The sequence below is a fragment of the Macrobrachium nipponense genome, chromosome 2 (assembly GCF_015104395.2).
Source record: "Macrobrachium nipponense isolate FS-2020 chromosome 2, ASM1510439v2, whole genome shotgun sequence".
NCBI classification, from domain to species: domain Eukaryota; kingdom Metazoa; phylum Arthropoda; class Malacostraca; order Decapoda; family Palaemonidae; genus Macrobrachium; species Macrobrachium nipponense.
Window position 1 is genome coordinate 55,889,369 of NC_087201.1, and position 27,876 is coordinate 55,917,244.

Here is a 27,876-nt window from a genome sequence, read left to right on the forward strand (position 1 = left end):
AATAAGGCGCTACAAACTAGGTGTCTGTGCTCCTCATCCCATTCCATCAAACCAGCTAACATGGGCATTCCTTCCGAGTACAAGAAAACAGCTGATGATAAAGATTTTCTTCTGTATGATAGTGGATCTAGTGAGCAGCGTATCTTATTTTCAACATCTACAAACATCAGCCTACTGGAGAATTCAGATGACTGGTTTGGAGATGGTACATTTAAGATTGTACCCGAGTTGTTTTACCAGCTGTACACTATTTATTGTTTTACTTCGGAGAGAGTTATTCCGTGTGTTTATGCTCTTCTACCGAACAAACAACAAGCAACATATCGAGATATTTTCCAACAACTCCTCACTATCAACCCTAGACTAAATCCAAAGACCTTCCTAATAGACTATGAATAAGCTTCTATAGTAGATTCACGTCACCCGTGCATTTGATGTCTAGGTCAGTCCCTTACGACGCTCCTGATTGGCTGTTGATAAGCTAATCACAGGGATGGAAACTCTCAGTCTCTCTCGAGAGTTCACATGGGTAGGATTTACGTTCCACCTCTCCTGAGGGATATACGTTTTTCAAAAGTATCCCTCAGGAGAGGAGGTACATTCATCCTGCCTATGTGAACTCTCTCGAGAGACTGAGAGTTTCCAGCCCTGTCACTGGCGTATCAACAGTCAATCAGCTGATTTTCCCTGCAAATCCGTATGATTTCTGCACCCGGATAAATTGATTGAAGCATTTGAGACACTGCAAGACACTTTGCCACCTGAAGCTGATCTTATCATAGGTTATTTTGAAGATAAATATATTGGAAGAAAACGTCGAAATATAAGGCGAGCTCCACTTTTCCCTATTAATATGTGGAATATATACGCTCGTGTGGTTGAAGGTTTACCTCGAACAAACAACGCGTTAGAAGGATGGCATAACCATATGCAAGCTAGCATGACTTCATTTCATCCAAATATATAGAAATTTCTTAGTATTGAAGAGAGAACAGGCACTAGCCAGCGTCACCATCTATCAAATGCTTGCTGGTCAGCCAGTACCTCCTTAACGGAAACGTTATCAAGATTCGAACATAAGAGTACCAAACATTGTACAAGACTTTCAGAACCACCATGTGAGATACATAGCCCACAATTTACAATTTTAGTAAATAAAATTTATTTTTGTAACTTGCATAAGTACAATTTAAGTTTATATTTTTTTAAATTCATGTATTTTCATTAACTATCACAATTAATGTATAATTCTCTATTAAGGATTACAAATAAAACAGTAGTTTTAATGGTTTTTATTTATCTCCCATAGTTTTTTCTGAATTTTCTCTAAAGGGGACCAATTACCCAGGGCAGTTGTCCTAGGAGGCAATTGTCTGGGGGCAGTTGTCCCAGGGGAAGTTGTCCTGAGTTGCCTTCTACAGCTCTTACAAAAGCTATATTCAACTCTGACCTTAAAAATATTGTATTTTCCCACCAACAGATCACAGGTGGATATGGGCATCAATCAGTTTGCTGGCTTTTGTGTAAACTGGCCAAATATTTAACGTTAATTTGCTAACAGGACATTGTTTTGGGGATTTTGTAAACTGACCAAACATGTAGCATTATTTTACAAAAACTTTGGTTGTTGTCATTTTGGAAATAGGCTGGCTATGTTGGAAAGTGGCCTTACACACACACACACACACACACACACACCTCAGTGGCGTGGTTGGTATGGTGTTGGGGTCCTACCTCGGTGGTCGCGGGTTCGATTCTCGGCCATTCCATTGAGGAGCGAGAGATGTGTATTTCTGGTGATAGAAGCTCACTTTCGACGTGGTTCGGAAGTCAAGTAAAGCCGTTGGTCCCGTTGCTGAATAACCATTGGTTCCATGCAACGTAAAAGCGCCATACAAACAAACAAACACACACACACACATATATATATGTGTATTTAATATATATATATATTATATATATATTAATAATATATATAGATATATATATTATTATATATAGTAGTTAGTAGATATGTCTGTCTGTCTGTCCGTCTGTCCTTGTTTTCTGAAAAGCTCCAGCGATGAGTAAAATTGCAAACATGAGCTTTATTGTACCTATACAATGTAGTATTTAGTGCGGAAACTAAATTGAGAGTTGGGAGTAATGTGTATCTCGAGTGAATGGAAGAAATGAGTTTTATAGCAATTATGTGGCTGAATAAATAACTAAGCTTTAATAAGTAGTAATATAAATGAAAATATCTTAATCGGTCAGTTTCTCCTTATGGTTAGTTCTTTGGCTTTACATTGTTTTATTAATCTTTCAAAAGAATTAATGTTTAGTAGAAAGATATGGGTTCAGTCTTGTCTCTTCTCAGCGGATAATATGTAAGAAATAAGATATAAATGATATGTCGCTGACTTTAACGAACTATTTGTTTATATTTGACTCCATTAAAATGTTAAAAAGATTTTTTTAGAGGAAATAATGATATTATACATCATAGACAGATTTTCAAAGGCACTTAAATATTCCGGAAGTGAGGTCTCCGTTGAAAGATAGTGCCGTCAGTGTACCTCACGTGGTGCGCTGTATGCATTACTCAAGATTCTTTGCAGCGTCTCTTCTACCCCAGCTGCAACCCTTTCCATTCGTTTTCTTCAATCTTGCTTTCCATTTTCTCTTATCAATTGTTTCAACATTATTTTCAGCGCTGAAGACCTCAAAGGTCTCAGCGCTTGGCTTTTATCCTAAATTTTATATTCCAATTCCAAGGCACCACGATGCAAGCAAATTGAAAAAAAAAAATTAGCTGTCCGCACTTTTTTCCGTCCGTCCTCATATTTTAAAAACTACTGAGGCTAGGGGTCTGCAAATTGCCATGTTGATCATACACCCTCCGATCATCACACATACCAGAATGCAGCTCTTTATCCTCAGTAATTTGTATCTTTATTCAAGGTTTAAGTCACCCATGATCGTGTTTCTGGCAACGAAATAAGATAGGCTACCACCGGTCGGTGATAAAAGTTTCGTGGGCCGCAGCTCATACAGTATTTTAGAGAGACCGCCGAAACAGATATGTTTTTGGTGGCTGTAGCTGCTGTATAGAAAACTCGATTGCCCCGTAGAAAAATCGGCGGCCCCCCTTCTCTCTCTCTCTCTCTCTCTCTCTCTCTCTCTCTCTCTCTCTCTCTCTCTCTCTCTCTCGTATTTGAAAGTCTATCGGGCGGACAGACTTTCAAGTCAAAGGAACTTCTAGTTGGGTGGCATTCCAATATTCCAAATATCTGTGCCCTTCGTTCGTAATCTGATATATGTACTGAGGATCCTTTGAGTAGGGTGAACATTTTTGCTCTGATCTCTTCTCTCTCTCTCTCTCTCTCAGTAGCCATCGTATAACCATGGATATCTTGATCGCATGTCTCGTAGTGCATAATATCCATGGCCATCCTTATATGGCAGGTTTCAACAAGTAAGAATTTTACAACTTCCGATTGTTAATAAATATTCTTAAAGTAGTTTCATTTCACGTAAGAAAGTTTAACTCTGGAAAATAAGAAATTAAAGTGGGTAGTTTTTATTCATCGTGGACTCGGTGTTTAATTAAGAGGATGTGTCATTTTCTCTGCAGTCATTTGCTACCCTTTTGTGCAAAAGAAGCAGTAAGTAGTTCACCCGTCATAAGTCTAAAGGCTGTTTAGTGATCTCAAAAGGTTTATGTATTCCCAGTAGCAACAACGTCCATTATTAGAAGTAATTTTCCTTGGCTCTTATGTTCCGTTTAATTAAATGGAGTTTACTTTAGTTCACGTATAATTATTTTGAATTGGGTCGTCCTTCGAAATTTGAAAATCGGCGTACTTACATACATACAAACATATAAAATATAAAACACCGTATCGTACATACATACAAACATATAAAATGTAAAACACCGTATCGTGCCTCTCAGCTATGTATAGAAGGCTCCACAGTATTATACTTGATTATCAAGACGAAATATATTTGTAAAAATATTTACAAAGCTTATAGGTTTCGTCCATCCTTCGCCTACAGAAAGATGGGCGAAAGGTATAAGTTTTGTATATATTTTTACAAATATATTTCGTCTTGCTTATCAAGTATATTACTGTGGGCCTTTTTCTATTTACACACACACACACACACACACACACACACACACACACACACACACACACACACATATAATTATATATATATATATATTATATATATATATATATATATGTGTGTGTGTGTGTGTGTGTGTGTGTGTGTATGTGTGTACGTTTATGTATGTATGCATTGACGTGCATTTTCAAGGATGAATAGATTTTCACTGTTATAAATGCAAGGTTTCCAAATAACAATATTGAAAGAATATTTGGGAAAAAGTGAAGAGCCAAATATAGTTTTTACTTTATGATTTAGTTTAAAGTTGATTAATTTAAGGGTGACAAGATTTGACTGCTGAAATGAAAGGGGAAATAGGTGCAAGTTTTAGGAAAACAAGTGAGAAAAGGGAAAAAGATAAGAAGGAAGTGAAAAGGACATATAAGGAGAAGAATAAAAGAATGGGTTATGGTGTATTTGAAGTACAAATTTATTGTCATAGAGTCCTGGGACGGGGTTTATAGGTATGAGTGAGTCGCAAGAGAGAATAAGAGGATTTGGTGATGGGATAAAGATATGAAAGGTTTAATTGAAGGAAACTTGTTGGTTGCATACTGTGCAGTTATTTGGTGAAAGAGAATATTGTGCCCTGTTTTAAGACAAGATAGTTGGCATAGTTACATAGTTGGGAAGAAAGTGAAGCGAGGAAAACAGTAGCAGCCAACAGAAATACATAAGTGAATCTGATGGATTATTAAGGGGGAAAGTATGTGCCTTTTTTTTCATGAGAGCATAAGTATGGAAGTAGAAGTTGGTGGGTAAATGAATATTAGAATAAGGGATGGAAATGAATAGATGCTGTGCAGGAAATGAAATGCATTGTTCACGGAGTAAGAGTTGTTGAACATGGGATATAGAAGAGAGGCAGAACAAACTAATTTAAGAATGGAAAGTGGTTTTGTCAATGAGAGAATACATCTTTGAAGTGATTATCAAAAAGAAACTTATTCTCCTCTGAAATAAAATCATTATATGCATCTCTAAAAATGGTGAAAAAAAGGTAAATATAAATTAAGTAGGGAGTGTTCCGCGATGCTGCAGATGTGGTTTCTCGTAAATGAGGATAGGGTCACCTGATCACGGGGGTGACTCAAGGAATGTCTTCATTCCATTTATATTAGCCTTATTTTCATATAGAATGTGTTTGTTAACTTGTAGGCTACTTTCTCTCTTAACTTCTACACGAAGAAGGTGGTGTTTTGCCTTTCTCTATGGTCAGTCAGACTTCATGAATCCAACTGAGGTATGCAATTTTTAGGCCTAAGCATAGACTGTCGTGACATCTCCAGATTCATTTGATGTGCGTAGTTTAGAAAATATATTGTTACCTGCTGACACCCAGTTTTTTTTTATCTTTATAAGCTCTCAACACATTGTATCAGGTTCATTTAATAATATAATACTGGCTTTGTCTTAGAAATATATACTTGAGTGTAAAATTACACTGCTCGGTAGTCTCTCCACCAATGGCATTTCTGTATGACCTTTATTCAATATTTTATTTCAGACGTTTAAAAATCAAATACTAATTTCATGTAACGTTGTCGCCTTTCTCGTTGTATTTAGTAACTACTCCATTTTCCTCTCGCTTGATCCGGCGGGGTGCGGGGGTGTGGGCGTGGGAGTGCCTCCAGTGCTCCTCGCGTGGTGGGCATTACTGAAGGGTCCCTTCGGCCCCTACCTGCAACCTCTTATCATTCCTTTTATTGAACCTCCGTTCATTTTTTCCTTCTTCCATCCGTCTTTCCACCCTCTCTTAACAAATGTTTCATAGCGCAACTGCCATTTCATACCTTCTTACTGTCAGTTTCCCTTTCAGAGCTGAATGACCTCGTAGGTCCCAGCTCTTGGCCATAGGCCTGAATTTCTTATATTATTATTCTCGCTTGATTGTATGACACTTTGATAACATTGCAACAGTGGAGATGAAATATTTTTATCTTTCTCCCACATCTGAAGCCTCTAATTCCTAGAATATCCAACTTGGTTTATTAACGTTTTGAAAGGAAAGGGAAGAGGTGTGTACTTTAACAAAGGCTGACCCCCTTTAGAAAATAACCTTTGTGCGGTGTCTAATTTCATCTTGGCAGCTTTGAGAGAATTGGTTTCTATTTATCTTTACTTCTGTATTGGACGATTTCTCTCCCTTTCATCAGACTTGAGTCCCACTTTCTTGGAATCTATTGTCGCTGTTATGGTTATCATAACAAGCTTTTCTTTATGGAAATTTTGCTACACTTCTTGATAACTAACTTTCGCTCGTATTATAGTTGTGTTGAATTATTGCAGCAAAGTTATTGTGATGTTCAATTAGTTTAGCTGACAACCACACGAATGTTTTTGGAAAAGAAACACGTATCCCTATTCCACCAAGACTTTTACATAATGCTTAAAGTCACTAATATAGCTTTTACTGATAATTCAGTTGTAAATTATTTTAATTTTCATGATGGAAAACCACATACACTGATATAGACAGCTTTTAATGATGACTCAATTGTAGATTATTCTATTTTTCATGATGAAATATCACTTACACTGATCAGTTACACATGTCTGTAAGGACTTGCATACATGGAGAGAGACACACCAAGGAAGAGAAGTTTAGGTATAAATCCTAGATGAGAAATGGTAGAGTTCATCCGAAATTATTTGCATTTTTATGGATATCCAAATTTTTATACTTTTCATACTTCCTAGTTATTACTGTTCGCATCTCTCTCTCTCTCTCTCTCTCTCTCTCTCTCTCTCTCTCTCTCTCTCTCACACACACACACACACACACACACACACACACACACAATAAACATAAAAAATGAAAAGAATTATCTTAAAATTTTCCGGCTCATACCGATGAGCTCGGATATCGTTAACTCCATACCCATATACGGGAAAACTAACGCATTGTGTGCATCATGATTACAAAAACTTTTGAATTCTGATTATTTGGAAAATTATGATAAATCACCTTTGATTGTTATTGGACGGTATTCCCGTTTTAATACAACCGCCAACCGTCAACAAAGCTTTTCAATCAGTCAATATACGTTCGGCTTTAATCAAAAGTTATGCCTATATGTAGCAATTTATGTGTGTGGACCGGAGGCTGTGACGGTTTCAAGAACAGTCTCATTTAAGAGCGGCCACCTTTTATGCGCGCATGTATTGTTCTTGATGTTTCTCAAGAGAAGATCCCTTTATGAGGAGGGAATGGTCCAGTTGTTAATTTCATTTTCAAGCTGATTTCAGGAGGAAGTTTTGATTCCAGACTTTCTTTCTCTGTCTTCATGAGATGGATTTTGCCCTGAAGCTGTTGAGTCTCTGCCTCCTAAGGAAGTAATGTACCACGATATTAATAAAACTTTATCTTTACTTTGCATGAAAGGTGGAGAAGAAAGAACTTTCTTTAGTTGGACTGGGCTGCTGCTTAATACTTTGTATTGCTGATGCATAAACTTATCTTTTGAGGGAATCCATAATTTGACTGCAGTCTGTATATGCCAGGACAGTAATCACATAATCCTCAGAAAATTACAGGTGATGCACGTGATTTCGTATAAGTGGATATCACAAGAAAATAGCGGTCAGAAGGTCCCTATCAAGCTTCATCAAGTTTATCCAGGCATTGTCGGGGAGCAAATGCACGAATAAGCAAAAGCACTTAGTACGAATCTGCTAACACCTAATACCTACCATGGTGGCGCATTGGTAAGGTTCTAGCCTACCAGTCGAGAAGGACCAGTGTTCAAATTCCGCCGCTCACTGATGGCTTGGATGGCGTCATTGCATAAACCTGGTGGTCCACCAACCTAGCAGTGTGGGAAACTCGAAAGAGTGAAGAGGAGAATGAAGTACCAGCCCTTGAGCTGGGAGGGTTAAACAGTGGGGCTAGTGACACACTGGCCACGCGTCTTAGGCATCGGGACTTTCCCCCACTAGCTGTCGGCCAAAGAAACCAGAAATCAGCCCCAGCCCTATGAGTCTACAGATGCCCAGGACTTTAACCTTAATATATGTAATATGTAACATGCGTTGCTTCATGATGCTTGCATTATTTACTCAAATTTTATCCAACCAAAAGAACGTGTAAAGTGAAAGAATGCAAAAAATGTGGGCTGTTTTCATTGCAGAAACCCAGGTGATTTACTAGCAGGCCACCTGCTTTCGGTCACAACATTCATGGGAAAGGGGACAGACTTAGTCTTCACATGTCTCCTACTATTGTTTAAATTTCCATAGGGGTGTGATATCTTCGTTAATATTTCCGCTCCAGTGATTGATCCCTCTCGAATCTTTCATGGGTCATTGATTTTTGACCTGACCCCAACCCTTTCGCACTTAGTAACTCCACCCATTCTCAACCTCTCCTCTGCAACGCCCCTTCCATTGTTGTACCAATTGAGACACTCGTTTCTGTCAAAATATTGCCCTCTTCCAACACTACATGGGGATTTGCTGCAGTCATGGATATAAGGGTCCGAGATTTTACAAACCAGATAAGTAGGAGGCTCCAATCACGATAGACTTACGACCGTAGCGATCACCAGATCCAGCTGTCTGCCTTGAGTTGAGAGAGACTCATCCTGCTCAGTGCCTTGGCCTAAGCTAGAAGCCTATGAGCCCTTCCATACTGAACACATACTCCTGACAAATCCCTAAGTCACCATCATAGCCAAACTTACACCATCAGCCTTGTACGATCAGCAATACCAGTCACACCCTACTTACTCCCTTCATTGACAGCAAGGAGATACCAGCTTCCTTGACCATCATCCCACTGGCTCATGCTGCAATGAACGTCACGTCCGCTGACATATCTGATCCAGTGTCTGTAATTCCAGATCCCATTCCTAACCAACTTCTCCATTCCCATTCCTAAATCCTCAATCTCCTTTTGAATTTGTTTCCCAAAATTCCCATTCCAGTGAAACGTGACCAAGTGCAGTGGCCTTCATTGAAGTATTTTTGTCATATTGTAATAAGTGATTTTAGTTGTGTTCTTTGCGACTCGCCTCAAGTTAATATTTTGCTTGAGACATAGTGCAAAATTTGATTAGAGTTTTGCTTTGTGCTTGCATCTCAAAAATAAAGTAAATGCTTTTTAATATTCCTATCCTCAGTCGCTACAACTCTGAATATATATATATAATATAATATATATATATATATATATATATAGATATATATATATATATATATATATATACACATTTTTCTCTTAAACTCAGAAATATCCACAAAGCTGCATCAAGATAAAACAGCCATGACCAACAGGGGGTAATTGGGCAGTAACCCTTCAAAGCTAAAGAATTTTGTATTGTGAGGTAAATACACTTCCCAAAATGATACAAATATTATGTTATTGTCACTTTCCTCTGATATTAAGCCCCATTATTACTAGCATGAACTTATTTTGTGTTGATGTCTGTAGTTTCATCCCCAAACTGATGATCTATTTCCTCTCTCTCTAAGGTTGAAGTTGTAGGGTCCACATATGGACCCCTCACACCTTCATCGCACCGGCCATTAATCCCACAACAATGACTCCATGCTCCAAAGCGGAGATGAAAAAAACGTGGCATCTGTTATGCATTTCTTGTGCATATATCTCTATTGTTATTGTCATATTAAATGTATCGTAATCTTCATATGCATTGCACTGTCAACTTTCAGCTGTGTCTTAACTTCAGTCCTGTGTTTTGTACCATTTCATATCCATCTGCTAATAATCACCAGTGATTGTATTTAATCTCTGTTTCTAGCTGCCTGATGTGAGGCACTACATTTCTGCTTGCAAGAGCTATTGACCTGTGTTTGCTGTCTGAATAACTTAGTAAGCTGTGAACTCTGACCCTTACTAATAGCCTTTGTTACATTGGTGACCCACGGAGATGACTGACTCAGCCAGCACCAACGATGCCCGCCTCTCCAGGGATACACTCACCAGTGCCTCAATATGTCTGCCTCCATTCATGCCCCACAACCCAGAAGCATGGTTCTTCAAGGCAGGAACAATCTTACAATCAAAGAAAATCACCTCTGCAACATGCAAAGCAGACGGTGTTCTTGAATTCTTTGAGCAAATAGCAGTATAGCTTGAAGAATTCCAAACCTGTCACCTACGGATTGTTGAAGGACCAGCTGAAGTCATCCTTCAGCATACTACCCACCCTAATAGCCAAGAAATTCCTCAACTATGTGGGGGCACCCATAATAGATGAGAGACCATCATATGTCCACAAAGAATTGCGACTGCGCATCACTCTACCTTCCACAGACAGCCAACCTAAGTCATCCTTAGACCTTGTGAGAGAGGTATTCCTCACAAGACTACCCCACCAAACAGTGGTGGCCATGCCTAACGCCTCCACCATACTAATCGAAGAATTCTTAAGTTTAGTTGATGCAGTCCACATGGCCCACAAGACAGTGGTGTCCACTCTGCCATCAACAGCAGCACCACCAACAATTTACAAACAAAACTCCCCCAAGCAACTCATCAAGGAGTAAACCAAACAGAAAAAGGATCAAACCACCAGAGGGAGTGTGCAACTTTCACTGGAGATTCGGAAAGAAAGCCCAAAAGTGAGACAAAGGCTGCCTGTTTTAAATAAACAAGCAAGAGGGTCACACACACGACCTAACCAACCGAGTGTCAGCGGTGAGCAAACCGGTTGCCTTATAAGTTAAACTGTGTCTGCCCACTGCTGTCTTTCTTCCAGGTATGAATGAAAAGGCTTCACGTGCTTCTTCATCAGGGACGAGAGGTCTGAAACACAATTTCTTGTAGACACCGAAGCATGCAGGTCATTTGTTTGGGCCAGTCCAAATGAACAATTCGACCCGACCCCGCTCCACCCACCAACCCCCATATATCCACTGTGAGTGGAACATCACCTAAAATGTAAGGAAGACAAGATATGAGTGCGTAAAGCAGAAGGAAAGACCACAGTTGGACCTTCATCATAGCACTGTTGGGAGTGAACTTCCTAATGGCAGGCAACCTGCTAGTGGACGTAGCATCAAAGCAACTGATCCTGGGAACAACAGCATTGTATCTTCAGCAGCCACACTGACGTACTGCCACCCACTGCCAGAAATACAACGACTCCTACGTGGCTACCAAGAAGTCTTCAAAGACGACCTGCAGCATGACTTAACCAGACCAGCAAAACATAACATCCAGCACCATATAGAAATTGAATGACCCCCGATCCACTCACGCTTCAGACGTTTAGCCCCAGAGAAGCTTGCCTATGCCAAACAAGTGCTCAAAGAGGTGTTGGAGGCAGGAATATGCCATAAAGCTCCCAGCCCATGGGCATCACCTCTAAACATGGTACCAGACCCCACTTGAACATGGCACCCATACAGAAACTACCAGCGAATAAACGTCAAAACAAAGCCAGATATTAGATACCTGTTGCCAAACATAGCAGACATAACCAACTAAATTAATGGAGCAAAGATCTTCACCAAAATAGACCTGCTGAGGGATACTTCTAAGTTCCAGTAGCGAAGAAAGATATAGAAAAGACCATAATCATCATCCCCTTGGGCACATACATGTTCAACTACAGCTGTTTTGGCCTTCAGAACGCAAGGGGCAACCTTCCAAAGACTTTTGGATGCACTGCTTGGCAACCTTAAAGTCTGCATAGTCTTTGTTGACAACATCCTTATATTTAGCCCCAACCTCAATCAACATCTCAGAGACGTCAAGAAAGTACTACAGATACTCAAAAGAAAATTGACTCATAGTATAGTAAGGGAAGACAAATGCAAATGGATAAAGACAATTATAGTATTCCTGGGACATCAAGTAAGCTCAGAAATCATTGAACTTCTACCAGAAAAAGTAAAAACAGTCAGTAACTTCCCAAACCCAACAACAATTAAAGCAGTGCAAGAAAGAATTTTCAGGACTTATGAATTATTACCACAGATATATACTTAATATTGCTAAAATAATTATCCCCATATACAAATACCTAAAAGGATATCAGAAATCAAGGTAATGCATTCCTTTTAGCAACACAAGCAATGACCTCTGAATCACATCAATTTTTTTCTACCCCGTAACTCTCACATGTTGACAACAGTTGGAAGTAATGCAGCGATGGTCGCCATACTTGAGCAGGACACAGATGATGGTTGTCACCCATGGGTGTTCTTCAGCAAGAAGTTAACAGCAACAGAACAGAAATACTCCACTTTCGATATGGCGCTCCTAGCAGTCTACAGAGCCATCCGCCACTTATGCCACATGCTTGGAGGATGACAGTTCATAGTGCAAAGAAACCACCCTCACAAAGCCTGCAGATGCATGGTCAGCGCTGCAAGAACACCCCTATCAACAATAGCTGAACACTCCTGCACCATCAGATACTTGAAAGGTTCAGCAAACACCGAGGCAGACACTATCAGGAAAATGCATTACCATCCAGCTCGGAATAGCCTATCCCGAAATAGCAGAAGCCCAAAGAGACAATGCAGACCTACAGTGACTGCAGTGGGACAGCCCACCCTTTCATGGAGCGACCTGTCAATCAACAGTGGAGAGATGACCATCACTTGTGAAATAAGTACTGGACTCCCTTGCCCCTACCACCCAGAAGCCCTCAGAAGAAAAGCCCTCACACTCACCCACAGTCTGTCTCACCCATCAGGCCAGTCAACCACCTGAATCATAGCAGTGCTGTACATCTGGTGGGGGATGAAGGACATAAAAAACTTGAAGATCACAAGACACGCCAACTCTCCTACTTTCATGTCGACATAGTGGGATCCCTACCCCTTGAGATACCTGTTTACCATCGTAGACTGAAATGCCAGGTGGCCTGAAGCAATACTGATGCAGCAGACAGTGGAAAGCTGCATGAAAGCCCTTATTGAGAGGTCAGCAGACACGGAGTCCTGCAGATCATCAGAAGCAACAGGGGTATCAACTTCATGTCTGCCCTGTGAAATGCCCTCGCAGACAGCTTGGGGACAAAAATCACACATACAGCAGCCTACATCTCAAAAGCTAACGGCATCCCTGAGAGGCTACACTGGTCATTAAAAGCTCTAGTCACTGCCAGATGCTAATGCACTAACAGCAGATGTCTTTCAAGATCAAACGACCCCAACATCACCATCCAATATCCAAAAACTATCGTGTCATCCATAGACAACACGAGATGTACCAGATGACAGTAGACGGCAGAACAATGTGAGTTTCCCTCATTCGTTTGAAGCCAGCAGACACTGACCTACAGCCATAGGCCTCTTCAAGGGTGGGAGTCCTGCAGGGTCCACACTTGGATCCCACACACCTTCATCGCACTGGCCAGTAATCCCACAACAACAAACCTCAACTCGTGGACGAAAGAAACACAACATCTGTCACGCATCTTTCGTACATATTATTATTATTGTCATGTTGAATGTATCATCATCATCAAACGCATTCAGTATTCAGCCATACGTATTTTAACGGCAGTCCTGTATTATTTATGGATTCATATGTATATTTCCATCTACCAACACAATCGTGTTTAACTTTGTTTCTACCTGCCTGATGTCAGGTACTACATTTCCGCTCGCAAGAGTTATTGACCTGTGTGTTTATTATCTGAATAAATGAATAAGCTGTGGACTTTGACCCTTACTTATTCCCTTTGCTACAAAGTATTGAGGATTTCTTACATTGTCGTAATTAACATTGATAGTAGTAGTAGTTATTAGTACTAGGAAAGATTATTATTTAATAATATTACTTGTGTTTTGTCTCTCTTATGCCCTTGCTTCCTTCATGTCTAGAGTTTTATTTTATAATAATATATACTCTTTCCGTCTGGGGCACATTAGTGAAGTGATTGTTAAGTTTACGAAAATTGTCTGTGGAATGGAATGTATGATGTTACGTTAATATATGACATTTGTAGAGTTGGCAGTATCATGTGATGGATTAAAAATGTGTTTTGCGAGTGACTAATGACAATTCTTGATATTTCATGTTTTGATTAAAACAGCAAATGAAAGAGCGTTTTATGTACGGAAGTCATGGTGTTTCAAAACTAGAAATTAAAAATTTGTAGAAAAGTTTTTGAATGTGGTCATGATATGACGCAGCGTTGAAGGTAATGAGATCTGGGAGAACTAGATATAGAAATCTTCAAATAAAGATTCTCTCTCTCTCTCTCTCTCTCTCTCTCTCTCTCTCTCTCTCTCTCTCTTCTCTCTCTCTCTCTCTCTCTACATTGTGCGGGGAATCTGAGTCATGTGGTTGTATTGTTCTGTAAGTAAAATAGGCCTTCAATCTTAAGTTTCTCAGAAATTCGCAGAAGATTTGCCCAAGACAATATAAGAAAATGTAAGATCCCACGAGGTATTGTCAAAATATAATCTTCAAGAATTTCTTTCCTTTGTTTAAAATGTTAATTCCGTTAGCTCTTGTCAATATTTAAACTGTGTATTGTCGGGATTCTAGCCTATGTGACCATGCCAAAGTTTTCTTGTATGTAGGGGTTGTTGAATTCTATGGCTTTTGGATCGTTGACGATCATCCTCTTATGAGTTTAGCAATTTTTCTGAATCTTTCACGTTCTTCCAGATCTGATTAAGGGCTAAAAAACAGATTAATTTATTGTTCCGTTTACTGGGAACCTATAATATTCAACTCTATTTTTTTCCTTAATACCATGCGTACCAAGAAAGCCACCAAGCCGTTGTAATCTAATGCTGTCCTCAAGGATAGGCAGTGGCGTCACATGAAAAGTCAGGACTTGAGTCACAAATGTAAACATCGCGTCGTCGCAAAATATTTCCTTTTGTTGGTCTATATTTGCGCTTGTATCAAAAAAGATAGAAATGTGCATATTATTCAAATTTTCATAATAAAGTGGAAATAATAGAAATATAATCCCAGTACATGATGAATATACCTACACAAATCAACAACTATATCTGGCTCCACATCTATCAAATTGGTCACATTTGCAAAATCCAACCTATTATATCTTGTCCGGAAGTCGTCAGATAACGGACAAGTGTTAAGTATATGACTTTCTGATTGTATACTGCTATTATCACACTCGCAAGTCCTTGCATAGGTTGGAATTCTGCTCCATTTACCTGTCTCTACCTTCAGATTATAAGACATCAGACGCGGGCATGTGAACGATATTCTGGGACATACTGGTTTAGAGAATAAACCATATGTACGATCAGGGAGTGATTTAATCCGGATACGATACGTATGTATTGAATTTCGTGGCATTCTCAGCTCTCTCACGTGCCTCATGGGCCAATATGTCCGACGAATTTCGTTCATCATTTTGCTGTAATATATTTACACACACACACACACACACACACACACATATATATATATATATATATATATTATATATGTGTGTATGTGTGTATATATATGTATATATATATATATCTATATATATGGTGTGTGTGTGTGTGTGTGTGTGTGTGTGTATACATGTATACATTAGAATTATACTTTTATATTATTTAATGTATTGTTCAGTGTATACTGCATACAGTAGCTTTGATGCATAATATACAATTTGCATTATATATTACAGTATGTAATATATATTACCTGTATATTAGGTTTATTATAAAAAATAATTTGAAACAAAACTACCTTAAATGTTATTACTTCATACATGACACATGAAGTGAAATGATCCAGTTCGTAGAAAACTGACCAACTATTAACGTCACAAAATCATACATTACATAGGATTAAACACAATATAAAATTATTTCAACGTTTAATACTTGACATATTACCAAATTCTTGTCAATAGAGAACATAAAACACGATTAGTGTTACTACCTCATACATTATATATGAGTAAATTGCTTTAGAAAAAACTAAAGGAAATAAAACCAAAACATAATTACTTGTGTGCCACTTTTTTTCTATTTTCTTGTCCTTTGACTAGTTTCACTAGTTGTTATTTGCATATTCAAGTTCGTGATGGCCCTCTATATCCGAATTAAAAAAAAACATGTAATATTATGTCAAGGACATTGTGACAATCTGGAAATTTAATGCTTACCTGGTCCAAAGTATTGTTCAAGGACAGTGTGACAATATGGAAATTTGATATTTGCATGGGCCAAAGTATTGTTCATTTATGTTTTCAATCTTAACATGATTTTTGGCATGTTATAGACAAGTTCAAAGGTTGAATCCATAACATTTACCCTGTGTTTGAGAGCTTAGAAAACATTTTTATGGTACATATAAACTCCCAAAAGACTCTTGGTTACTTTGTGCCTTAAAGAAAGTCATCAAGTTGGTGTGGGGGAGTTCTGGTGACGAGTTCCAAACAGAAGATTTATATGCTGCACAATTTTCATTTTATTATTTGCACAATAAATCCACCTATGTAGTTTGGGATGTTTTCTTTCACAACATTACTAGCTAATGCTATTTCTTGTGGAACATCCAAATCCTCTGTTTCCTTTATGTCTTCAGTTAGATTTTCTTTTTTCATTAGCTTCCATTGCAGCCTTTGTTCCTCACAAAACATTCTCCAGATCTTCAATGCAGTTTGATCCTTTATTTACTTTGATCATCCCATCACACATTGCATCAAGGAATGCCTCACTAAACTGCTTTGAATTGGAATTATCCTTATAATCTCCCATGTTGCGACGGACCACAGAAGAGAAAAGTTCCAAGCTATCCTGACTTAACCTGCTGGTAAGGAGAAATTTGAAATTATAATTTGATTGTAAATCTTGCCAGAGACCAAGTAAACTATTTATAGTTAGTATCCAGTTTTCTAGGTAGTATAGTTAGTTTGTTTGTTTGTTTTTTCCTCATAAATTCCCAACTCTTTATCCAAGCTGACTTTTTATTCGAGAATGGTAATTGCCTATGGAAGCCACAGAAGCCTCTTCTCCATTTTTTCTTGTGTTTCAAAGACACTGAGTTAAATATGCCAAATAGGGTATCCATTTTTACAAAAATCTGCATTATCATTGGCAACATTGGGGATTTTATCCAGAGTGGCCAACACATTAAGGCTCATTGCAACAGACCTACTGAATGTTTGTGCTGCCAAATTTACTCTCATTTTTGAGAATGGGGTGAGTTTCGTGTGACCTTTTCTTAGCTTCGGTACAAGTTTAATGGAGAACATGCTGTCTTTTCCATACAGTTGTTGAATGTGAGACCATTTGTACAGTCTGTCAACAGATTTGATATTTTAGTTAACAATGTTATTTCTGACAGATTTCAACAAATGGGGTGCATCATGCAAACACCAAATTTTATTGTTATTATGATAGAAGCTCTACCATTACTTTCACCAAAATGGCAACATCTTCAAGTTTAGATAAACGCTCTCATACTAAATCTCGGAGGATTTGTTCTTTGATTCCATTCTTTGAGAATACTTAGTCTTTAAGGCTTCTAATCATAAATTCCAGGGCTTGTGATGCTGGAGCATGAGATTCACACCTTGCTTTTCAGAATTATTAATTCTGAAAAAAAATACTATAACAATATACACCACTATAAACAATATGCACCAAATTATTACTGTGGAATTAAAACACAAAAAACTATTTATTAGTTAGTGTTTTTGTATATCTAATTTTGTAAAGAAGAATACGTATCAATATTAACAAAAATTAATACTTTAAGATAGCTTCACCATCGAATGCATTGGCTTGAAGCCCCATATTCATATAGAATTTGTCTTGGAAATCTAAAAAATACCTTTTACCGACAAGGTAACCCCATGTGACCAGATATTAATATCATTATTTACTTTTAAAAAAAGTGACGCACATATGCATGTTCCATATCCATTGGATAAATGCACTCATTAAATTACCTGTGCCAAATTTGAGGCCTGATCATGTCTGTGGGGGTGGAGTGTGCATTACAAGCAGGTTTTGGTGGATGGCAGATGGTAGTCCGGGCCTTCCCTGCAGCTGGTGCGCCCCTTTCCTTGACTGTGATATTTGCACATGTCAGGCAAAACAAACAAACTATATGAAAGGAAGTTTTGCACAATAAAATTAACAACAATCTAGTTACAAGTCACAGCAATACATTACAAGGTTCTGGCACTTAAACAATATACATTTACTCAGGCAGTAAGTAAATAAATTACCTGTGCTTTGAGGCACGATCATGTCATTGGCGGTGGAGTGCGCTGAATTATGATAATTAAATATAATATGATAATGAAAATAACATTATGATAATGAATGAAATAATAATATATAGCTTAACATTCGAGATCCCATATTTCTGAAAACATGCCTACACATTTAGGTATATTTCGCCTCTTAAATTAATGCATGAAACCACAAATTAAGAAAAAATAATGATAAACAATTAGTTATAACAACATTTTAAATTGTATTTTATTTATAATTGTAGACACTTCTTTGCTCTCCGATACTTACCAAGTATGTTTGGCACAGCAGAATTTTTGAGGCGTGATGATGCTGGATGCACATGCAATTTGAATCGAAGTGTCTTGAGCACACTTTATAATATTTATTTGTTCAGATGCTTGAAGGTGTAGCGGAACAAGTCCGGCCTGTGTGGAATTCAAGTTTCAACACAAAAATTTTATATCATATAAGTTAAGCCATATACTAACCGGTTTACTATCTTAATATGATTATACATTTATTTTCATTTAGGTGAAATTATTAAAAAAAATCACGCGATTGGCACATGATACCACATGTGAAAGCCGTGGTTTGTTACATTGCATTTCGTGGGATCAATAAGTAATATTAATTTAACTACATCAACTAATATAATTTACCTTTTTTAACGATAATACTTTATATACTACTCACACACTACTCAGCAGACGTGGCTAATATAAGTTGATTATTATGTAGGCCTTTTCTTAACTTTAGCGCACATTGCACAAATTCAAGCCTAATGTTGTATAGAATAGGTGAATTATACTCTGTTTCCATCTGTCCATCCGCCTGTGGTGTTTGCGTATGGTAACACTGCGTCCCAGGCTTAAGATAGTTACGCTATGTGTAAGTTTTAGGTAAATAAAAGGATGTCTGGGGGTACAATTGCAACTGAAAAGTGTTTTAATAATTTACTGCATGCGAATTACACTGTTAATATTCGAAATATGATATTATTATGATCGTTGAATGTAAGCTGAATGTAACTAATCCAAAGCCCGGGAAGCAGTGTCACCATAAAAAAACACCACAGGCGGGTGGACAGATGGAAAAAAAACCGAGTATAGGCCTGTGTCATTAAACCCAGTTTATACCAATATATATCTTATAATAAATTGTGCCATAAATGCCGTAACAATAAGTAACAGCAACTGTGCTGTAATATAATACACATATGTTTGGCTCTAGCCATGACCTACCTTGCACTTTTGGCAGGAAAGCGATGAAAATGGATATTCGTATTTGGTTGAGGTCCTCTTGCTATCCAATTAGCAAAGCAGAAAGTATTTCCACTTGGAATTGTTGAATTTGTAAATGTGCTGTGACACTATGCCTAAATCGTCCGAAAACATTGTGATGAAACTATTTGTGAATTATTTAAGGGGCTTAAACACTACACAAACAATACAGTCGTTTTTTTTTTTTAATTTTAAAATGATAATAATTTTTAGCTGGTATGCTTTAGTAAATTCAAAAACTGTTCCACAAAAATAAAAGTTTGGCTACATAAGCCGCAGCCAAAATATCCCTTCCGAGCACAGTTTGTAAACCAGTGACGCTATTCGTCAATGACGTGGAAAACAGTGTTCCCATTGCTTGGGATGTATGACATCATGCTTTTTCATTTCTAAACTACAGCCGCTAGTTGTCGTGACTGGAGCCGTGGTACGTCTTGTATGGCTAATTTGAGTATCTTTGTGCACTCTATATCATCTTTGCTGGGAACACCACACCTCAGCTGTTCCCTTACTCGTCGTGACTTCTTCAAAAGGTATTATTTATGCATATTGTTGTTATATTTATTATTGACCTGGCTTTTTGCCAGCACGAGCTCTTGGAGTAGCTCGTAAGTATCAAGTGGATATTAGGAGTGAACAATAGTCGTGAATAAATGAGTAAAATATAATGGTATAAGTGAAAATATAGTCATGAAATGAAAAGTGCAACAGGTGGGGTAACAAACCCTTTTAAACCCTTAGGTAAATACTACCATCAATAAGAGAGAAAGAGTGACAGTATGAATATCTGGATAGTTGTTGATGGACCTTAAGGAAAAAGGAAAATTTATCGGAAAGTGAACAATCGGAAGACTGAAAAGTCTACGGAGATTGAAACACGCATTTAACTTACTTGAAAGAAAAGGACATCGCCTCGATCTTTAAGGATCGATGGAGGGGAAAGGAAAATGATTTAGTAGTAGAGAAGCGGTTATTTCACCTAAGATGAAGGGAAGACGTGTGGTTTCGTTTGTCTCTCGAGGAGAACATTGTATTGTCAGAGTATTCAAATTCAAATTCAAGAATGTTTATTGACATATAGATACATCAAATGGGATGTATTATGTAGCATGCTAAGGCATCCCTAACAAAAAAAAATATTATTATTATGCTCCTTTATCTACTCCAGTAAAAACTTGGGAACTTGTTAAAAATTCTTTATGTGTAATTATTATTTAACACAAAACTGGATGTGGTGAGATTGTTCGTGAATATTATGAAAGTGGTGTTAGTGTGGGTGAAATTATGTTATCTACGGTAGCAGCGTTACGTGCTATACATGAGGGACTCAAAATGGTTGGTAATAAAATAAAGGATATGTCTGTGTTTGTTGATTCCCAGAGTGCTTTGTTAGCCTTGAATAGCAAAACACCAACTAGTAGCGAGGTGGTTGCTCTCTGTAAAGGGTTGGTTTGTCGGTCTCCTTTAGGAGAAAGGAATAACTAAAGTTCTTTTGGGTTACATCTCGTATTGGTATTTTATTAAATGAAGTTGCCTGCAGTCTGGCCAAGGAGGCCACACGAAAGCCTTACATTGGCATAGAAACCTCTGTGAGCCTTAATAGAATAAAAAGAGGGATGAGAAACTTAGGGAATTTCTAAATTCCCTAAGTTGATCACATTCTAACATTTAATGATGCAAAGTATGTGAGTATGCTTCACCACACAATCTACAGGGTATACCATCACCATCAATATATTGCCAACAATAATTAACTCTACCCCAACCTCATTCTCATAACGGAAGTGTCAACTTTCGAAAGGACCTTGCCAGCCATATGTAACATTAGTATTTTCAGCAACAAACAAACAATCCTCATACTGACGCTGCCCTCTTCCAAAATCTTTATAGCCTAAAATAAAATATCAATATGAGATGGAACCCAAAAGAACTTTACAATTATTCCTTTCTCCTAAAAAAAAACCGACAAACCAACCCTTTACAGAGAGCAACCACCTAGCTACTAGCTGGTGTTTTGCTATTTAAGGCTAACAAAGCACTCTGGGAATCAACAAATACAGATATATCCTTTACTTTATTAACAACCATTTTGAGTCCCTCATGTATAGCATGTCACTGCTACTGTAGATGACATCATTTCATCCACACCAACATAACTTTCATAATATTTACGAACAATCTCACCACATCCAGTTTTATTACCATTTACAAAGCCATCAAATATTTATATAGTATATATATTATATATATATAGATATATATATTATTATATTATATTATATATATATATATATGAATAATTATCACTTCACCGTGATTCATATAAATCGTACGAGCTGCAAATGTCCTTTAATATCTAATTCGCTCTACCTCGGAATTTATATATTTTCATATATGTACAGAAGGGGAATTTTTAGTTGATAATAATTTCGTCCCTTCATGGGATCGAACCACCGTCCAGTGGACAGGCACGAAATCAAAACGACATTGACGTTAGCCGAATCGGTGACGTCAAAGCCAGTAGTTTAAACACTTCACAGCCTTTTCACCTTTAACAGGAACAAATTCTCTATATTTTCCTCCCCTGGGCAATGCTTCAAACTCAAGGTGACTTCTATATAGATTAAATGTCCACTGCAGTTTGTTATTGTAATTAATCTCAAGTGAACGTGGTAAATACAATCGCTTCCTTTCCGTGACATTATTAAAGCTCACCTGATCATTATCCTTATCGAAAGAGACGTCGTTATTTTGCAATACAAGTTCTCTTTCACTCACCCTTTTCCTCTTGTTAGCCAAACCAATAGCATTGCTTTCCTCACAAATAATTGCTGAAGTTCCTTGTGCTTCGACTCCTTGTGGACTTTCCTTGTTTTCCTCTTTTTCTTCTTCTTCTTCTTCCTAAAAGGCTCCATCGTATGACCAGACTCACTACTCGACAATGCTAAATCCTCACTCACAAGTCCATCGTCCACAATTATCTTATCATCGGAAGACATACCAGTTGGTTCATCGACATGCAGCCGGTAGAAACTCGTAGAACGTGATCTTACGGTAGCTAGATTCAACGTTGTCCGTGGCTCGAGTGTCATTGTCAGAGTGTTTATTGGCGCTATGTTTTGTCCCTCTAAGGAGGACTGTAGAATGTAAGAGTATAATAGTTTTATTTTTTGCAATAGCGAACAGGGGTAACAGCATAAGTGGAAGATAGAGCGATAATTGAAGGTTTCGGTCGTTAGACGTTAGACTGCCAAACAGGGAAAGGGTTTTAAAAGCCAGACTGTCGCTGATAAGTTGGCTGATGTTTTGCCGGTCGTGAGGGCAATCTTGAGGTATGACGTTTGGGTTGAGAGTAGGTTGAGAAGGAGGGGTTGAGGCTTGAGGTTCGGGGATGGGAGTTGGTTGAGAAAGAATGGTTGTGGGTGTTGGCTGCCCAGTTTGAGTCTCTTTCTCGCGACACGAAACCGATGCTGCTTCCACCACTTCTTTGGTTGCTTATACCCCCGGGGGAGTTTGGGGGGTTGGGGGGGGGGGGGGCCGCTTGTGGGGTGTCGTTGGTTCAGGTGCCGGTGCTAATATTGGAGTCTTGTCTTGGTGGAATTGAATTTCCTTTCAACTGTGCAATGCGGGATCATATGGCACTGTATGGTTTAAACCACGTACGATTAGGTTCAGAACAGTTGGGACACTTTACTAAGACAACTTGTTTTCGTGCCTCTTGCTAAAGGTGGCGCAGATTGTATGGCCTCTGCAACGTTCTAGATGACCAAAACGCTGTGGGCGTCTTTTCAGTGTGGTGGAAGTGTGACCAACTTACGTTTTTTCAGAGGACTGGCACATCCTTTCTGGGCAGGCAAAGCGGCAAACGACGTTGGTAATGTCTTCCTTGTTATGGTTCGGGCTGCCCAGGGAGGATGTGTCAGTCCTCCGAAACAAGGTACGTCAGTCACACTTCCACAGCACTGAAAGATCGCCTGCAGGCCCATCGAAACAATGGATCCATTGAACGACCTTACATAAATCATCACAACCACAAACCCATGATTTAAATTGCATCATTTCTTGTAAAAGGTATTTGTTGTGTTGTTTAGGTTTTGTAAGTGCGTTTCTTTATCCCCTGTGAATAATCTTATAAGTCTTTACGCCTGCCTCCTTCTTCCGTTTGGTGTCTTGCCTCCTTTCATGGGTTACTTCAGCATTTGTCTACCTCTTTGGTAGCTCGGAGTCATCAGCAATTGTCTTGATCAAAGACACTGTCCTTGCTTCTTCTTTTGATACTCTTTCAAAAACTCCGTTGCAAGTTTCCTCCTCTGTCCCTCATCTTGGGTCACTGATCTCTTGAACTCTTTGGGGAAGCTCTTTATCCGTCAGGCCACCTCTTCCCCTCTATACTGTCTTGCAGTCAGTATTGATGGGTTTGTGCGGATCTGTTATAATGTCTGGTCCCTGTATGCAAGGTTTTGGAATTCTCTTCGTGCGCGTGTTTATTGCTTGTTATGATCTTCCTCCTATAAGAACCATGTGTATAGTGAATCCCCAACTGTCTTCCCTTCCTCTCCTTTTTCTTGCTTTACTCGTGCCTGGGAGAAATAGAGGGATTTAATAGCCCGATCTCTCTCTCTCTCTCTCTCTCTCTCTCTCTCTCTCTCTCTCTCTCTCTCTCTCTCTCTCTCTCATTCAAAGCTGTCTTTTTGTTCTATGTAGATCATCAGACGGATGGTGACTGCCTTTCTTGTTTAGTAACTTGAGGTTAGACCCCAGTCGTAGAAAATTTAGCAACCCTTAGAAACAGACTTTTCACGTGATATAGTTGTTTTCTTACGACCCCATAATTTTTAAAGGGGGAAGATTCAATCGTCTATTTTATCCCTTTTAGAGAGTGGAGGATGGGCATTTCTAATTCGGCAGTGTTCATTTTTCCTTTGAAGCCTGACTTGGCCTCTGAGTCTTCTAGCTATCCTTTTGAATTGCATTCTTTGCTCTTTCCGGGTTCGTGTCCCTCACCCCCCTCACCCCCCTTTCACTCCTGAAAGAAAATGAAAAGAAAGAAGTCTCTTGAGGATAGCCGACCAAAGGCTGACATCAAAGTGAAGGGAGAAAAGGAGAACGTGAAAATTGCATGTTTTAACCCTCAGTTGGTATTGGATTCGTTAACTGGTTTCCAGTAAGATTGAGGCAGCAAGTCAAAGCTTCACTGACCAATTACCGTCAAGAAAAGGCGAAAGAGCGGATTCTGATATTATTGGAGATTATTTGGTGAAAAGACCTGGACATTTCCAGGACAGGGGGATTTCATGTTATATTATGTTTTCCATTTGGCAAAGGGAGCTTTGGTTATAAATTGGTAAATGTGTAACTGGTGACCTTCTGTAAGTAGTTTTTTCCGATATTTGTAAAATGTGAACCAGACAAACCAAGGCTTATTACCATGGGTAGCTTTTACTCTGAATCAAGCTTGACCTCCTTGAGCGGAGAACTTCCATAACATTTATCGTTTCTTATACCTACTTTTTATGCCTCATTTATCTTTGCATATCTAAGGGAAATTAGATGGGTACCTGTTGAATTCATTTGTTTTTCTTGTTATATCTGTAACATCAAAATCTTTAACCCCTCGGTACCGTCAATGTATATATCTGGCACTATAAACGTCTGTAGACTTACGCATCGGCCATCTGGTAGGACACCAAACCCCACGGGCACGGTTTGGCTGCCTCAGTGTTATGTTTGCAACATACTGGAATACTAGACAGGTGCAGTTGTAAAGTTATTATAATAGAGGAGCTTTAACATTCAGGAAGAGAGAGCTACCGCATTGTGTTTTCTTTGGAGCTGCTCCCCATCAAGGGAAGGACATAGAACAATTCCTTATTATGGAAACGGAGCAACTACTCACCGTACTAGCGGTAATGGTTCGTCAAGATTTATGTATGGATGTATGAATGTCTCAGTAGTATACCGCATTACGTAAAATTGATTATATTGTACTAAATGCATTCCATGCAGTCGATATATAACCCACAGAGCCTGGATATTGCCGTATTATTTGCTGGAAAAAGAAAATAGTAAAGACATGGAAAATTGAGTTAAACATTACAATTTTTTCTAATGTTTGATCTTAATTTACTCCCATTGTTGATTATATTTGAAAGTTGAATAATAGGTGTGTCATCGTTTTCAGCATTTCACGTGGACGCTGCATATGTTATCAGTGAAATGATTGCGAGTCCTCGTGTAAATGCAGTGGCTGGAATGGAACGGTCTCATCGTTTTACAAATACAAAAATGTTGAGTGGAACAGAGTGGATTTGCTTTTGAATATAAAGCCCACATTATGATGCAACTATGATTATGTAAACATGCACAAATACTTGTTTTTATGACATGTTTGCGCATAATTACTCATACGCGCAGTCAGATGGGAGGTCGCCGATTCTTACATTGAGAAAAGGAAAATACACAACGCAGTATGAATGACGTAAAAGTGTTCATGTCTCATTAATGAATTCATTGGTGCCTTATATTTTGTCATTTGTTCATCAGATTGGTGAACGACACTCGTCTGAAACTAGGGATTAATCGCATATGGATTTTGAATCGTGAGGGAAAACCAGAGACGATAGATATCTTGTGAAGAAGAATTTGGTTCTCTTTTCTTTGATATAGTTTGCAGAAAAGGTTGGGGGTTTTAAGAGTGTCTTAGCAGATACAGTTGGAATGTAAGTGTCCAGTTTTCATATTAAATTATTTTTCCTTTTGGAAAGGTTATATTAATAATAGTGCGAATCGCTCGCTTAATATATATGCTTATTTATTTATATACGTTTATGTATGAACTTCAGACAACGAAATACTCGTAATATTAATGCGACGGAAAACTAAAGAAAAATAATAATAATTAATATATATATAAATATATATATGTGTGTGTTTGTATGTATATATATATATATATGATATATATATATATATATATATATAATATATATATTATATATATACACATACATACATATATATATCTCCTAACGGTTACCAGTTATTATTTGTGGCCATGAAATATTCATTCTCCTGCCAACTCCGACAAACAACTGAAAACAATGATGGTCCGGATGAGCAAAAGAAGACCTTGTTTTCTCCTGTGTCAGCACAACCGACTGTAGGGAAAATGCAGAAAGTTTGAGTTCACGGGAATTCTATCTAGTGGGTGATACGTTGCCGCGCGAATTGGTGTAAAAAAGAAAAGAAAAAAAAAATTATTGTTCGTGTAGCATAGCAACGAACGATATTACTACAGGAGGAGGAAACCTTTATTACAAAACCAATTATGTTGCTGTGATGAGTATACCGTGATTTTTCCCCTTTTTTTCGGTGTATTTTAAAATATTTTATCGTGAGAGGTCAAATGAAGACTTAGCGTCTAGTCATAATTGTGAATTTTGATGGATTCATTTAAGGTCGTTTAATCGTGACGTCGGATGTGGGCGTCGAAATAGCTTCCTAAAAATAAATAAATAAATAAAAATAGCCGAACACCTGCTTCTGATAAGTACCTCAAAATCCCAGTGGCAGGGTCACTACGAGCCTGACCAAGATATCGGTTTATGTTGTTCCCAAACAGGGGCGTTCGACCAGCAGCTCCTTCACAGTCAAAAGGCCCAAATAAACTTCGTAGAATGGCAGGTGATCCCCAGTCATCAAGCATTTAATGAATGAGACGACTATGCTCCATTCGTACCTAGTTTAGTGTTATCTCTCATATTCTGGGCATCATTCTGTACATCCAGAGAGATGTAGCACCTGCGATCTCCTTCGTTTGTTCCGACCTGCGAAGTTTCAGCATTTATGACTGATGTCTCCAGCAAGGATAATATAAGAAGAGGTTAACCGGACAGTGAAACAGCCTCTGTGCAAATACGCCACTCAAGCATCTTCACTCTGTGTTTACCGTTTTAATGCATTACAGATAAACGACGTTCACCATTCTCTCTCTCTTTCTCACTCTCTGTAAGTGTGCATATATATATTAATATATATATTATTAATTACATATGATATATATATTATATATATATATATATATATATATAGATTTATATATATATTAATATATATATATATATATATATAATAATATTATATATAATATATATTATATATAGGGTGTTTCGAAATTAGAGCCACCCCCCATCTACAGCATATTATACTAAAATTGATATGGACAAAAACAAAAGTAATTTAGAACAGGTATTTATTTAAGATTCTCACTGAGTATTTAATATTTTGT

At 38.1% G+C, this 27,876-nt stretch overlaps 2 protein-coding genes across 4 annotated transcripts in view; both read left to right on the forward strand.

The window, feature by feature from the left end:
• LOC135220590 (uncharacterized) overlaps positions 1-27,876 on the forward strand; it is a 483,303-nt gene that overhangs the window by 313,469 nt on the left and 141,958 nt on the right. The gene's annotated exons all lie outside the window — the stretch shown is intronic.
• LOC135221185 (uncharacterized) lies at positions 61-12,439 on the forward strand. The gene is made up of 2 exons (XM_064259007.1): positions 61-205; positions 12,261-12,439. The coding sequence occupies exons 1-2, from the start codon at positions 61-63 to the stop codon at positions 12,437-12,439; spliced, it is 324 nt and encodes a 107-aa protein (XP_064115077.1).